Below are 16781 nucleotides of genomic sequence, written 5' to 3'. Positions count from 1 at the left end.
TGATGACACCTGTCAAATTGTTGTGAAGTTGGTAACAATAGCATGATTATATTATATTTATGTTGAAACTTTCGTTACTCAATAAGCCAAAATACAGCTTTTAGTTTTTGTATTTATACACAAATAATTGAAATAAAATATAATGTCTTAAACTCAATTATCTAGTTATTAAATGTTATTAGAAATTAGAATTTAGTGGTAATACCAACAGCAACCCTAAATTTGACCTTGACAGGTATTGTAAAAAGAATCAACCTGTGTAGTTATAAGTTTATATTGTTAGTAATTATTATAATTATATTTTTCAATAAAAATATGCAAAAATAACACAAAAATATATTAAAGTATAATAATTTTATTTTCGGAAGAATTTTATATTTTTATGTCTTTTTAATGTCAAAAATGTCATCTGTCAAGGTTTCTTCCGTAAATAATATTACAAAAATTTACTTTTGTTATTTTTAGAACATTATCTTTCGGCTTACCTACATATATTATATTTCAACCCACTGTGCAATGCTTCATATAAATAAATAATGACATAAATAGATAGTTTTGTGATTTTTGGCTTTTGTACCTGATAATGAATCGATTTTTGAAAACTAATAATCTTAATAAAAGAAACTACCACATGCCGTTTAATTATTATACTGTACTTTGTAATTACTTGTATTACTTGTAATTATTGTACTGTACTTTAATTATAACACCCTTAAGTTCTATCCCTTTCACTAACTATGTATGTATATAAACTTCGCACCACCTTATTTGGCAGCCATCAGTATCCAAATGTTCCTTGTCTGCTCCTACCGTAAAGAATTCTGTCTTCGCTATATTTATTTCAAGATTTCGAGTGATTCGTATTCTTCTTTAAATTTCCTTGTCTTGTATGCTGCATCTTCTCTATCTCCTACCACAACGACTTGGTCGTCTTCAAACTGTAAAGTGTATAAAAAGGAGTCATCGAGATGTTGATGCTTAAAATTGGTCAATTAATAAAGGGGATTAATTAATTTGTTTTTGTCCTCTAGTTATAATCGATTTAATCTAAATTAATACGTTCCTTTTTGGGGGGTAGACTTTCAGGCGTCCATACGTGTATAAACAACAAGTCGAACACGGTGTCATTCTGAGGGTTGTACAAGGTTAACGAGTTAATAGAAAAATATATATAAATATAAAAATAATCGAGTTATGACCACTTAAAAAGTCATTTTTGCATTAATTTTGTGGTTTAACAAAATTCGAAAAACTTGAACGATTTCGTAACGATTGAAAGATAAAATTTATTACTGAATTTTATTTCACACTTTATGATTAAAGTTAAAAATTTGATAAACATCCACGTTTATCTATTTGTTAACGTAATTATTAATATTAACACATTGAGCGATTTCAAAAATATCTTATGATTTATGTATCTTGTTATATTTTACGTTCGGATCAGACTGGATTGAGTTAGGATGAGATTTAAACGTTCTGGATTCATCTGGATTAGCTTCGATTTTTCTGATTTATCTTTTCAAGAGAGTCGTTGACATTTTACAAATTATAAAAACATTAATTATAATGTATTTCGCTGAATATCGATTTTGTCTGCAATTCGCAGTAACGTCGTTTATGACTCATTCAAGTTCAACGGCTTTCGAAGTAGTGAATTTCACCACGTTGTATACAAACAGTTTACTTTAACATTTCTTAAATTTTTTTTACAATTTATATTTTCTTAATAAAATTATTTGGAAAATTATGAATTTCCGTTACACGAACCAAAACAGTTTTCCAGTTGAATCTGGTTCGGTTTCGAGGTTGTATCGCAGATAGTAAACTCTAAAATTCACTTTATTATAAAATTTGCATTATCGAGATAACTTTTTGTCGGCGCCAAAAAAACGTCACGTTTCGATATGTACTATTTTTTGATAAGTGTTCATATGCTGACGTAGATATAAACCAATATCGTCGTGCGACAACATTGCGTAATATGTTAGTTTTTTTTCTTTCTTTATTCAATCGGGCGTATAAACAACGTCTGCTCTTGTGAATAAGGGGACTATATTTAATTTTTTGGCGAGATTTCAGGAATTTTCAGCTACACTGCACCTCCTGTGTGAGTGAGCTATTTTCGTTTTGGTTTTAACCTACATCTTTTTCAACCAGACAAGGTCTTGGATATATTTTAAAAATAAACAAATTAAAATTTTTAATGATTTATTTAGTTTACATGATTAATCATGTAATTTACGTTGAACATTACTCATTTATTTTCTTGTTATGTAAATAATATGATTAAATTTAAATTTTTTTTATAAATGTAGGCAACCTTTTTTTAAGAACAGCATATTGTGTTGCATAACCACCAAGCACGTCTCTCAAGACGGCTAAACCCGAATTATTAGCTTTGTCTTGTGTTAGTTCTAGTGATAGTGCTAATATAAAACTAGAACTAACACTAGAGCTAGAACTAGAAGAAAGTATCGGGTTTAGCCGCACGTCTATCAAGACGACTAAATGTGCTTATCGCATCAGATATATTTGTCTTTGCCTTGTATAGAGTACAATTCAAAGGCCTTAAAAAAGGGAAGAAGAAGAAGATTTTTTTTTGTTGTAGTGAAATTTATTTTTAATAATTACAACTTTTGGTTTAGATTTCAAATCGGTTTCAAAAACAAAACCTTATTTACAACATTCCCAAAGAAAATAAAAATCAAAAATTAAAAGCTTATTTTTACGGTGTCATTTTGGACTTTATTCCTTCTTTTCTGGCACTTCTTCTTTAACGTTTTTTGCTTCGATGGTAACGGTATCTTCAGCTTCTTCTTTAACCAAATTTTCTTGTACACCTTGTGGGTAAACAGCTCCGTTACTTCCAATTAGTTGAAAAGCAAATCCATTTGGTAAAATTGGCGCTTGGTATGTAGCATAACTGAAGGAAGCTCCAGGAATTTGGTAGTTTAACGTTACTAATGGAGTTGCAGAAAATGGAAGAACCTGAACGTTACTTGGAGGGACTCCATAAAAGCTAATAGGATGTGATAAAATAGGTGCGGGATTTACCACTGTTGTTTCAATCTCACTTGGTCCCTCACCGCCGGATTTTTCAGCCAATTTCAATGCTTCTAAATGTTTTGATCTAGCTTCGGCCACTTCAGGGGTGTCACTAACCGGGAGAGGTGCTTCTAATTTCGGTAATTCAGGTACTTTCGGTGCTTCGGGAAGATTCGTTGCCGATTTTACTTGAAATCCATTCTCATCCGATGAATATTCAACAGATTGTATTTTTCCGTCTGAATCGAGATATTTATAAACACCGTTCGTTGTTCCATCTAAAGATCTTACTTCAGATTTCGAAGATAACGGATTTGCATAAGTATAGCTGTACTGTCCATCTGCGTGTTGTTGTTGAAATTGAACTATTTTATCGGAAACTTCGGGAACTTCAAGTTTCAAGGTTACTTTCTCCTCAGATGGTCTTCCGAAGACTACCCCGAAAATGAAAAGGCTTGAAATGATTGATTTCAACATTTTTCGCGCTGCTGATTTTTTGATGACCAGTACTCGCAAAACTGTTGCTGAATTCTGAAGAGCTGCTTGGTTTTATAGTGGTTGACCACGCCTTTGAATCTGTAATTGACTTTTTCGAGCATTTTTTTTTGTTGTTTTTGTTTTGGAAGGCGTCGTGTGTGTGGCTCCTGGTAATTTTCAAGTTGATGACTTTGAAAGGACGAAAAGGAATTTAGCAAGGTCTTCAACTAGTTTTTAACTTCTTAAGCATTTTTTAAAAAGTCATTGACATCAAAACATAATTTTTTTGTATCATAACATCATTTGATCATTATGTTATGAAAAAATTGGCTTTTTATTACCAAAAATTTATTATTTTTGAATTAAAAACGATTTTTTGTGTATATTTTTGTTGATACACTTTTTAACCTTTTAAGACGGCGCCTAAATGTCACAGAATCAGGTAAACTTTTTTCGGGTCTGCTTCTTGACTTCCTTGAGCAGGTAGAAGGGCGTGGTCGGATTCGTATTAAAATAAAATCAACGATCTCGTTTGCAATGAGATCTCATTTTTGGAAGATTTACTTTGTAATAAATGTCGTTTGACCTTTTCGGTAACTTGCTACCACATTTTTTTTTATTTTAATTCTCCATTATGTGTTAATGTCCTGTGATGACTATCATATTAGCAATCATTAATTTTTTATTGAGTATTTTTGGGACTTCTTAGAAGAATGTGGGATGTTTTTCACCTTGAAATATCGTAAATGTTATCGTTAATTATCACATATTTAGGAGATTAACAATTATTAAACAAGATTTAAAATCTAACCGGAAGTGATGTAAACTCGTTTTTATATACATTTGTAGTTATATACAAAAAAAGTGATACATCCTAGTGTAATTTTTCATATACACAAGAATTTAATTCGAAGATAATACAAAAAAAAGTTAATTATTAGTTAATTGATGATCTTAGGTTGGCTAAATAAAAAATCACTAGGTTTGTTACAATTATTTTGATAATTTGTGTTGGTAACAAATTTTTTTGAAGTTTAATTGTCACTCAATTTTTGAAAATCAATTTTTATTATTTATTAGGTTTTTTAAGAAAAATAAAACACACCAAAACATATTTTATAATAACACTCAAACAATTTCAAACCATACTTTAGTTGTAATCGAAATTTGGGTGAAAATCAATCAAACGACGTCACTCAAGTTCAAACTCCGAAGATGCTAAAAGGATCAATTTTCGACTATAAGTGTTATAAATCGTGAGTACAACTCTAAATTAACGTTTCTTTACTAGATTTATAACATACATAAAAGATTTATTTAAGTCGTTATCTTCAGAATAAGTTGACAATATAAAAAAAAACATAACCTCAAAAATATGCAATTTCTTTCCAAAAACACTTCTTAGGATTTTTAATAAAAAATAGAAGGTGAATTTTCAAAACAATCCTTTTTATTGTAAAATTCGAGTCAATTAAAACATATGTCAACAAAACTTTGTTGTTTAAAGGTTATTTACATAATTAAAATTAAATACGAAACGAAATAACGTTGTTTATAAAATATTTCTTAGGTGTAAATGATAAATATCAATCCTGTATAAAAAATAATTGCAAGAGATTCTTCGAGATTCTTCACATTTCTATATTTTTATCAAAAGCTATATTACGTGGAATGAGATTAAAATTAATTTTTGTTGTGCGGCTTATTTGGAATGATTCTATTTTGTACACCTTTATAATGGCACTTTTCTCTTAATCGATTAATAATTCAAAATGGACGGATCCAATTCTATCGACTCTGCTGTGTTTTATATTTCTCGCCCAAGCTTTACATTCGATGTTAATTACAATTCCAGCTAAAAAGTAATAAATTAATTATATTTTGTTGTGCACTAATCATTACATACATTTTGGTCTTAGGAAATGCACGGCAACCAACGGACTTAAATATCCTTCCGCATTTTCGTATGGGTAATAATATCCTGGAAAACCTTGGATATCTGGGAAGTATTGAATTGGACCAACAGCTTCTACATCAGCAGGGTTTTCCCCTTCGCAACTAACCCAAACGGTGTTTCTTTCTTCTGGTTTAGCATCTACAATTCGCTTTTTTAATTCTGGGGGCATATCTTGAGGAAGGCCGTTTGTTGTGTTATAATATTCGGGGATCCATCCATAAATTTTATTTAATTTCAAAAATATGCAGGGTGAATTTTTGTGGTAATTGTAATGTTGATCCCGGTTACATTCTTTCCAAACTTTTACATCAACATCGCAAACATGCCCCTTTTGCGGTGGTTGAGTGTAACTACATTTTCGTACAGAGGCGGTTCCTTTTTCAGTCATACCAGGAGTGTAATACTCTTAAAAAAATGTATATATTAAAATAAAGTTAATGTGTTACTTTGATTTAGTATTTACTGTCTAAAAATGAATTTAAACTACTCTTCCACTTTTCGTAATTGGTCTTATTGGCTCCTTGAATCCAAATCAATGTGCTTTCGGCGTTTTCCATTGACATTGGTCGAAATCCCAAACCGGGATTAGTTCCGATTATCGATCTATCTAATTGCCACTTAGGAATTCTTGGATCCAACGTTTGGAAAAACACCCACATACAAATCGCCACTAAAGCAGCTAACATTCCATAAAAAATCAAATAGAAAAGTCCAATTTTTGCTAAAAACAAAAAGGAAACCGCTAATTACAAAACTTTATTAATGACTCATTTTTAACAACTTATACATTCCAAAATTATCGGAAACAATACAAATTTTATTATTATGAAGTATACCGGGAATTTCATATAACTCGCAATATATGAATGCACTGTCACTAAAACTAACTTTAGACATAGAACTAGATACATTCGGGTATAGTCGCACGTCTCTTAAGACGGCTAAACGCGAATGTTTCTAGTTCTAGGTATAGTGTTAGTTCTACTTTTACTACAATGAAAAATAGACCTAGAAAGCGTTAGATTGTTGTATATTGTTATTAAACTAAAACTAAATTCTGATTTTTTAAATGATTTTAACATACAAATGTCATCGTAACATTAAACGTCATTTTGACGTTTAAATTTACATTTTTCTAAAATGATACCAACCTAAATTTTTGAAAATCTTTTGATGAATGTCGAATATTTTTAACCAGTTTTTTTAATAACTTTTTTGATTTATAGTAATATATTTCGCTACTTTTAATATTTAAATTGACTGATTTTTGAGTTTTTTGAGATCTTTTTTAACAATGTTGACGTTTAATTGTCAAATTGACGTTTAACAGGAAACTTTCTAGTTCTAGTTTTTTAGATTTTATTTCATTAGATTGGAGTTTATTGCGAAGGTTTAACTTACTTGTTATTTATTATGTCACTAAAAGTAACATTAGACATAGAACTAGAAACATTCGGGTTTAGCCACACGTCTCTCAAGACAGCTAAACCCGAATGATTCTAGTTCTAGGTCTTGTGTTAGTTCTAGTGATAGTGGTAGGTACGATATTTTTCACTTTGAAATATCGTAAATATTATCGTTAATTATCACATATTTAGAGATTAACAATTATTGAACAAGATTTAAAATCTAACCGGAAGCGATGTAAACTCGTTTTTATATAAATTTGTAGTTATATACATACAAAAAAAAGAGATACATCCTAAACATCCTCGTGTAATTTTTCATATAAACAAGAATTTAACCCGAAGATAATACAAGAAAAAGTTAATTATTAGTTAATTGATGATCTTAGGTTGGCTAAATAAAAAGTTACTAGGGTTGTTACAATTATTTTATCAGTTTGTGTTGGTAACAAATTTTTTTGAAGTTTAACTGTCACTCAATTTTTGAAAAGTAATTTTTATTATTTATTAGGTTCTTAACGAAAATAAAACACACTAAAACTTATTTTATAATAACGCTCAAACAATTTTAAACCATACTTTAGTTGTAATCGAAATTTGGGTGAAAATCAATCAAAATGACGTAATTCAAGTTCAAACTGCGAAGATGCTAAAAGGATCAATTTTCGACTATAAGTGTCATAAATCGTGAGTACAACTATAAATTAACGTTTCTTTACTAGATTTATAATATACATAAAAGATTTATTTAACTCGTTATCTTCAGAATCAGTTGACAATATTAAAAAAAAACATAACCTCAAAAATTGACAATGACTTTTTTCCAAAAACAGTTTTTTGGATTTTTAAGAAAAATTAAGAATGTTTCAAGTTCTAGGTCTTGTGTTAGTTCTAATAATAGTGCTAGTGTAAAACTACAACTAACATTAGACCTACAACTAGAAATATTCGGATTTAGCTACACATCTCTCAAGACGGCTAAACCTGAATGATTCTAGTTCAAGGTCTTGTGTTAGTTCTAGTAATAGTGCTAGTGTAAAACTAGAACTAACACTAGACAGTGGGTTTAGCTGTGCGTCTAAAACTAGAACTCCGATTATCGATCTATCTAATTGCCACTTAGGAATTCTTAGATCTAAAGTTTGGAAAATCACCCACATACAAATGGCTACTAAAGCAACTAACATTCCATAAAAAAATCAAATAGAAAAGTCCAATTTTTGCTAAAAACAAAAAAAGAAATCACTAATTACAAAACTTTTTTAATGACTCATTTTAACAACTCATACATTCCAAAATTATTGGAAACAGTACGAATTTTATTATGAGGAATATAAACTATAATTTATAAAATCAAAAAGTTAATCTTATCGTTGCCCTAGTAACCGTTTAAAAAATAAACGAAAGGCTCACCCCAACTAGCCGAATCTCGACCTAAAAGAGTACGTTGTTTTGGATCGAATAATTTCGTTTTTAACGGTGGCATCATTTGGAATTCGTCTTCGTTCTTAATAGCTACCATTTTATGTTTATGAAGTAATAAATTTAAGTTATAATGGACGGAAAAGTTACAAATAATCTAACACTAACGTAAAAAAACGTAAACACTGCTACTTTACGCTTGATTCATAGGATAGGCGAGGTCTTTTACGACGTGGTGGGGGAAAAGTCTTTTAATACCAATGTTACCACACTAAAATTTAATTGTTTTTGAAGAATTTATATAAATTAAATTCCGTTATAAAAGAAATTTATCAAGTGAAATAAGATTTTAAGATAATTTTGATGGGGATAATCAGTAAAATTAGAAAGAAATTATTAGATTAATTTTAGTGCCATCTCTGATTAAAATCGTGAACTATTTTCAAAATTTTTAATTTATTCTAATTATTTTTAATTACTTACACCAACTCGCTCCATTTCTACCAAATAATTTATTTTCTTTCGGATCCCAAAGAAATTTTTTGAATTTCTGCCCATCCGAAAGCTTCATTTCTTCCGGCTTTATATAATATGCAGTTTGGGCGTTTAACAATTCCTCCTGTTTAATTTGGGCAATTGATTGTTGCCTACTTTTAACTTGCGGAATAGCATTATTGGTGTTGGCACTGCTATTGGGCATTTTACCACAATCAATTAACAACCGTTTGATGGTTAAATAAATTAAATACGGAAAATTTTGGTGTGCTTTAACTGTACCACCTTGTAATAAACTGGGATGCTGCAGGAACGACTGTCGGACTCCTCCTGTCCGTTGTAGGAGGGCTCCGGATATTAGCGATTTTCAGACATAAATACATCCTCATTCCGTGAGGTGGAGAGTAATTTTTTTACGCAAACTTACACTGGGCGAGACATCGTTTGGGTCTAATGAGGTTCGGGTGTAGTGTTGAGTTTAGTCATTCGTGCGCAAGAAGCTTTAGTAATTTTAGTTAATTTGATTTCGGAGACGGGGAATGAGAAGTATGAAGAGATGGTGATATGACCGTGGATAATACTAGATAAAGCTGCATTTAACTACAATTTTTAGGATATTTTCGTCTTAATTAATTTAATTTTTATTTATTATTTTAAAAATAAGTTTGATCATTTATACCTAACACTAGTTTTGGTATAGTTTTTAATAATTAATAATATAATAAAAATTATTTCAAATCTTTTTTTATTTTTTTGTTGAATATCTTCATCCTTTTTGAATAACGTCTTGGGAACGTCTAGTTCAGACCTAATAGAACTAGAAACGTTTATACGTGCGTCTCTTAAGACGGCTAAACCCGAATGTTTCTAGTTTTAAGTCTAGTGTTAGTTCTACTTTTACTTCAATGAAAAATAGACCTAGAACTAGAACGTGTTAGATTGTTGTATATTTTTATTAAACTAAAACTAAATTCTGATTTTTTAATTGATTTTGACATACAAATGTCATCGTAACGTTAAACGTCATTTTGACGTTTAAATCTACAACACATTTGGTACCAACCTAAATCTTTGGAAATATTTGTTGAACTAACACTATGCCTAGAACTAGTGATTCTAGTTCTAGGTATAGTGTTAATTCCAGTTTTACACTAGCACTTTTACTATGTAGAACTAACACTATGCCTAGAACTAGAATCATTTGGGTTTAGGCACACGTCTCTAAAGACGGCTAAGACGGTAAGTCATATTATTTGTGACTGTCTCAACCTCATCTATTTAAGGGAATCCATATTTGGCGTACCATGGTCCCACATTTCGGACATATCTAAATAACATCCCTTTCTGTTCTATATTAACGTTCATTAAAACTGTAGGCCTAAGTGCTGTAAAGAAATTCATCCCCACATGCAACTACATACATACATTCTCATCACTAATTCGCTAACAGTATTTATTTGAAAACTTTCCTGAATTTCTGGAAATTTATTAAAAAAACTTAAAATTATTTTGAAGTTTGATTTTAATGAATGTTGTATTGAGCTGCCATCTCTTGGTTAAAATTTGTTACTCAACCATTTGTAATGATGGTTTAAACAGATTTCTGTAATAACTTTGAAAAATGGAAATAATTTTCATGTTCAATAAAAGATAGACTTTCTTATTTAAATAAATGTTATGAACACTATTTTAATTGAAATATTTAAATAAATAAAAATACATTTCTCAAATAAAATTGTATATATATTCGCCCGATTACTTCTTAATAACAGTTATATTTAAACTTTTTATCAAGAGCGGAGTCAATAAACAGATTAATTGAGGCTTGAATCTCTGAACTTGAACGTCTCGTATTAAAAAAAATTAATTTTTTGGTATATTTTTTTTATTTTTTAGAGTGTAAAAGATAAATAAGAAATTCCATCCCCGAGATTATTGCGTAACCATTGGCGTGGTTGGAATTTGGGTCGATTATTTTGGTGGGAGGGGGTTGGTTTTCCCGTAAAAGTTGGTTGTTTTTCCGTTGAGATGGCGCGCGTGAGGCGCAAATTTCCGCGGCAAGCAGCAGCACCAGCAGCAAGCTTCGTTATTAAATTCCGTCGATCGAAGACCGAGTCGCGCTAGTTGCGCATGTTCCCCGATGCCACCCCAGGAACCGATCCGGTAGAACATCCCTTCTGCTCGTAACGAAGGGACACGCCAGGAATCATGTCCGACAAGAAGAGCACCGAACAGTACTACACGAGACCCCCGAAGCTTGGCAAATGGGAGGGTTTCAAAGTGTTCTTATGGAACTCAGAAACTCATCAGTTTTTGGGCCGTACAGGTGCCAGTTGGGGTAAGTTTTTTTTTTTTCATTTTCAAAAACCTAGCTTTTCCGACATTTTGAAATGGTATTAACCCAGTTTTATTTATCAATTTATCATAGATTATTTAAATGAAGTTAATTTCCAAACATATATATTTATGATTTCATTTTTTGTTGGTTCTCTTTTGAAGTGTTATGTAACCACCGTTTTCTTTGTTGGTTCTACTCCATCCTAATCAAATCGGTTTTCAAAAGATTCTTTTTCTCGTTTTACCTTGAAAATCGACCCAATTTATTTTACTCTCAATACCTCTTTTTATCGTCCCCCTTTTTTACGACCGCGCATATATTCATCCCTTTCAGAATCGTCCCTTCGTCTTCGCCTTTTGACCTACATACACCAAATAAACCTAAACCGTTTGCTTTACATTTTACTCACAGTTCATAATCATTTCATATCTTTATTTTTGTTTTAATCGAATTTTGGGGTCATAATACGATTTCTTTTTCGTAGGAATTTATTTTTGTATCCAAATTAATTGAGATAATGATAAATTCCGGTTTAAACGGCCATTTTGAAGTGGTGTTACGTAATTTGTTTGACAGATTTCGTCCGTTTCAGGACCATCAGCAGAGAAACAATAGGATATTGATTTCGCTCGTTGTCTCCCTTTTCTCAAGTAGTTTACATTTTACATAATGATTAAAAATTAATACTTATTTATTCACACAGTTTATTTCTAAACCGGATCTTTGTTATCAACTTCCGCTAAATCAACAAATTAACCACAAAAACACCAAATAAAATTTTGTTTCTTAATATAATAAAGTTATTAGCTTTAACTTCAATACCAATTAATCTTGCAACCAAAAATAATGATATAAAACAAGTATTTTCCGTTATTTTATAATCAAACGCATGTTTTCGCTCGTTTCGAACACTCAGTAATTATTATTCACTTTGGCCGATCAATTGAAGCGCACACGCGGGTTATTTTTAACTTCCACTGGATTTGCGTGCTTAAACCGTCGGATTGTACCGAAAAATAAAACCGGGTTCCTTTCTTATTCGAAGTTTATGGATGGTTATGGTTCATGTGCTACCGTTTTTTAATTATATTGATTTAATACGGCCTTGAACTGTTACGCAAATATCTTTTGTCTGAATGCATTTTAATGTTTATAAATCAAGGACTCAATTAATCATTAAAAAAAATGTTATGACGTCATCTGAAAAATATTTATTTAAGGATTATGAAACGATCACAACATTTAACACATTTTTCTAATCGAAATCATTTTGATTGTTGAAATGACCTAAATACTTTGTATATTAACGGTTTCAATTTGATAATAAACGACTTTAATGATCCCGTTATTAACTGGATCAATTAAGATGAAATGGTTGGATATAAAAAAAAACCTAACTTGTTAAAAATGTAATTCTTCGTTGCATTTTCTCCAAATGGAAAATCGGTGTGACGTTAATGCGCATGCTCTTGGATTCGCTGAGGTGCATGATCGATATGAAATTGTTCCGTTTACTAGCTATTTTTGGCGAAACTTGAACCTAAAACCAACTTTAACATTTCTTTTAACGCGTTTTATTAGGAATATATTTTTTTGCATTTAATTTTGTATCAAAATATGAAAAATCAATAAAATGTCACGTAACTGTCACTGTCAAAATTTTTTTGTATTAAAAACATCACCATAGCAACCACCTTTTATTAGTATACTTTTTTCACCAGTTATTATAATTGAGGTTATGTTTATTCGTCTAAGGCCCACTTTTACCACCTCTTGATAAATTTATCCGATAGATAAATCCAGTTCTTAGCCAATGAGAGCGCTTAAAATCGCCGTAACCATGGCAACTATCCTCTAGATGGTTTATCAGGAGGATGGTAAAAGTGGGCCTAAGCAATTCAAATTTATTAAACAATTCTTGATGTGATTTGTTAACATGGCTTGACATGGGGTGGTTGACACTTGGGTGGACATAGTGACTTACAGTTATTTTGGCGCTTCAAAATTTAGATCTTCCGATAACCCAATCAGAAAGCAATCCAACCCAACTCGAAAGAACTCATCTCAAAAGCAACCCAACCCAACTAAAACGCAACCCATTAATCTATTCGTGAGTACGGACAAATTCCCGATATATTCCTTTTTGATTAATAAGATAATATTAAGTTCTCGAGAGTAGAATTTGAAGAAGTGTCAGGTCCTCAGAGAAATACCTCATCATTTGCTGGGTTAATTTTCAAAATCAAACTGCGTTTTTCCAAGGAGTTAAAGAACAAGTCTGTATTTTTCTACGAAAGCAGACTCAATAGCAACGGCTTAGTTAATAAGCATAATATCAGTCAATATAGGATGCCCCTTTTTTCATCTCTGCAGCTATTTCTGACTGATTCAAGTTTACTCGTTTTGATGGATCTTCAATATGATCTCATTCATTATTCATGAGATGCAAGACAAATATTAAATAAAAATTATTACAATAAGTGGTGATTTTATAAATTATTCTGTTAGATCTCCATATTTACCATGTATTGATTTCTTTCTATGAACCTAAATATCCGTTGGTACTTTTACAATTCTTCTAGTTGCTAATAATAACACTTTATATACAAAGCGGTCTTGTTTAACTAAAAATACTTAACTTCACTTTGTATTACAATTATAATATCTCAAAAACAAAGTTTTTGGAGTTTTCTGGCAACTTTGTAAACTATTAGTCATTTCAAAAAAAGACATTTTCACATGATGGCCCAGTAAATAACAAATTTACTGCTTTTGGCGTACTTTGCGTCACACCTGTATTCCAAACTTTCTGTCCACTGCCACTGCCCAAAATAATTGTATAATTTGTAAGTAGTCAGTCTTCTCAGATTCCGATTTTGAATTATTGCTAGCAAGACATTTGGCTCCAAATTAGCGTTTTCTTCTTCATTGTTGGCTTTCAAGACTTACAAGGATTGTGGTTTGTTGTGGTAAACGTGAGATTTGCATTACTTGTTGTCAATTTTCTACTTGTCAATATCATAAATGTCAGGATAATTTTTGACACCATTTGTATAAAATTATGACATTACTTTTGCCCAACCTAGTATTTGGTCCTGTTATCCATAAAGCAAGGTTGCTCAAATACTTATAGTCCGTGATCTATCTTTCCTGGAGCGCTAAAGTCGTGCTTTAAAGAATGTGGTGTATTTTTTTTTTTTGCTGGTTAAAGTACTAAGCCTATTTATCACAATAAAATGCTAGTTATACGACCCGTACTAATTGTTATCTTTTTCTATTTTAGGAAAAATTTTATTATTTTACATTCTATTTTATGCGGCTTTAATTGGATTCTTCGCCGCAATGTTAACGGTATTTTACCAAACCTTGGATTCGAAAAAACCGAAATGGCAACTAGACGAGTCATTAATCGGTAGTAACCCGGGATTAGGATTTAGACCAATGCCACCGGACAGTAACGTCGAAAGTACATTGATCTGGTATAAAGTGAGCGACAACAAAAGCGTGTCTCATTGGACTAACGAGTTAGAAGAGTTTTTAAAAGTCTATCAAGATCAAACGCACGCCGTCGAATGTAATGGAAATCGAAAACCGGAAGAGGGTAAAGTGTGCAAGGTCGAATTCAACATCGATCCGTGCATCCCGTCCAAGAAATATAATTTTAACAGTTACCAAGGCGGGCCGTGCATCTTTTTAAAATTGAATAAAATTTACAATTGGGAACCCGATTATTATTCTAGTACTGATTTACCGAAAAATATGCCTGATGATTTAAAAAAGCATATCGAAACACAAGCTAATACAGAAAATGTAATATAACTTATTTTTAAAAAAATATTTGTCTTATTTATTAATTTTTATAGAATCAAACAGTTTGGATATCTTGCGAAGGTGAAAATCCGTCAGATAATGAAAACATCGGCTCAATACAATATAAACCAGGACGAGGTTTCGGAAGCCAGTATTTTCCATTTAAAAATGTTGAAGGTTATTTAAGTCCTTTAGTAGCAGTTTATTTCGAAAAACCAACACGTAATTTGCAACAACTTGTAATTTAAAAGTGTCTTAACTTAAAATGTTATTTTAGGTGGTGTTTTAATAAATATTGAATGTAAAGCTTGGGCGAAAAACATACATCACGATCGCGTGGATAAAAGAGGATCCGTTCATTTCGAACTAATGATCGATAACTAGTCTCCAAAAATCCAAAAAATAAGAGCCAAGTGAGCTACTGCCATCTAAAAAATCCTAAAAAAATAATACAGGAGCAATACACAATACACTTAAAAAATAAAATGGGAAAATCAACCATAAAAAACCAGAAAAAAAAAATACAACGTTACCATAAAAATTTCTTTGCGTTTTTTGATCTGATGGAAGAAGATAATTTTAAAAATATTAAAAAAACAACCCATGGTAGTAGATGAAAAAGATCGCAATGATCTTAGTTCTAGGATTAGTTTTTCGAATTTTCAACGAGGCGTTTCTTGAACTTGATGAATTAGTGATCGGCTTCAGTACCAAAACTATAAAATTTAACAAGAAAAGTGAATAAATAATACAAAAAAATTAAAATAAGTAAAAACCTTCGTAGAGAACCAGCTCAAGAGAGTGGACGATTTAATTTCCATTCGATCTCGCCAATTTTAGCGAAAATATCACAGATAATAAAATAAATGGTAAAAAAACCAAACATTGTTAATGGGACTATGTACTAAATCTAAAAATTTGTACGTGCTATTTAAAGCCCGTACATTTTTTTGTCGTGTGATAGATAAAAAATAACTATTGTATCGAAAAAAAAAAAAAAAAATCGGACGTAAAAATGTTTTTTTAGGTTCTAGTTTGTAAATATGTTTTCTTATGCGAGATAATTTGATAGATTTTTAAAAATAAGCAAAAATAGATTTTTATTCGCTTTCATTTTGCTATGATTCTTATTTCTTTTATAACACACAGTAAAACATCTGGTGATGATCACAGCAAAGGAAAAAAGAACCACAGGCGCTAAAATAGACATCTAAATCAGCACAATGCAAAAAAAGTAAATACAAAATATAAAAAAATAAAAATAAATTAAAATGTTTTACTGCATGTTGTCAAAATGTTTAAAACAACACTTAAAAACAACTACATACTGTTAAAGCTATAGTAAATTAATAAAAAAAAAGAAAAAATTGTTAATAGATATTAAATTAACTAAGTGTTATCTGTCATACATATAGTTTAGTAAGAATAACTATTACGAAGTATCAAAAAAGAGGAAAAGATTCATTCAAGTAAAATTTAATCCAACATCTTAAAAAAAAAACAGTAGAGGATTTAATTTTTTATTTATGTCATTTACGCTAAAGCAGGATCGAACAAGTAGTGTATCACCAATGAAAAAAAAATTAATAATAAATAAACGAATCTCCCGTATAATAAAAATTAATTATAACAATTATGGATAAAAAAACATAAAAAACATGATAAAAGTATAAATTTTCGTGTGGTCTACAGGTCATTAGATAAAAAATATCTATGTTCTTGATTCTATTATTGTGTGCAGATGCGCGTCGCGCGTACAACAAATTATTTCATGTATGCTTAACGTAAAAGGTTTTTTAAAAAATAAAACTTACAAACAATAATAGTG

At 30.6% G+C, this 16781-nt stretch overlaps 3 protein-coding genes across 4 annotated transcripts; 1 reads left to right on the top strand and 2 right to left on the bottom strand.

Annotated features, from left to right (window-relative positions):
* Window positions 1–2595: 2595 nt before the first annotated feature.
* LOC111424769 (uncharacterized) lies at window positions 2596–3569 on the bottom strand. The gene has a single exon (XM_023058440.2). It carries the CDS (start codon window positions 3523–3525, stop codon window positions 2749–2751), a length of 777 nt encoding a protein of 258 aa, XP_022914208.2. The 5' UTR covers window positions 3526–3569; the 3' UTR covers window positions 2596–2748.
* Window positions 3570–4953: 1384 nt separating this feature from the next.
* LOC111424765 (sodium/potassium-transporting ATPase subunit beta-2-like) lies at window positions 4954–9132 on the bottom strand. Of its 2 annotated transcripts, none has more exons than XM_023058435.2 (4): window positions 8794–9132; window positions 5946–6203; window positions 5432–5887; window positions 4954–5380 (listed from the first exon to the last, which is right to left on the bottom strand). In XM_023058435.2, exons 1-4 carry the CDS (start codon window positions 9008–9010, stop codon window positions 5277–5279), a joined length of 1035 nt encoding a protein of 344 aa, XP_022914203.1. In that variant the 5' UTR covers window positions 9011–9132; the 3' UTR covers window positions 4954–5276. The 2 variants fall into 2 exon arrangements, with proteins under 2 accessions (XP_022914203.1, XP_022914204.1); XM_023058436.2 differs by lacking the exon at window positions 8794–9132 and adding an exon at window positions 8302–8564.
* Window positions 9133–10644: 1512 nt separating this feature from the next.
* LOC111424768 (nervana 3) lies at window positions 10645–16776 on the top strand. The gene is made up of 4 exons (XM_023058439.2): window positions 10645–11143; window positions 14427–14953; window positions 15007–15175; window positions 15231–16776. The coding sequence occupies exons 1-4, from the start codon at window positions 11014–11016 to the stop codon at window positions 15335–15337; spliced, it is 933 nt and encodes a 310-aa protein (XP_022914207.1). The 5' UTR covers window positions 10645–11013; the 3' UTR covers window positions 15338–16776.
* Window positions 16777–16781: the final 5 nt, after the last annotated feature.

This window comes from Onthophagus taurus, chromosome 6 (assembly GCF_036711975.1).
Source record: "Onthophagus taurus isolate NC chromosome 6, IU_Otau_3.0, whole genome shotgun sequence".
NCBI classification, from domain to species: domain Eukaryota; kingdom Metazoa; phylum Arthropoda; class Insecta; order Coleoptera; family Scarabaeidae; genus Onthophagus; species Onthophagus taurus.
Note: the sequence above shows the minus strand (reverse complement) of the source record. Positions and strands in the feature narration are given on the sequence as shown.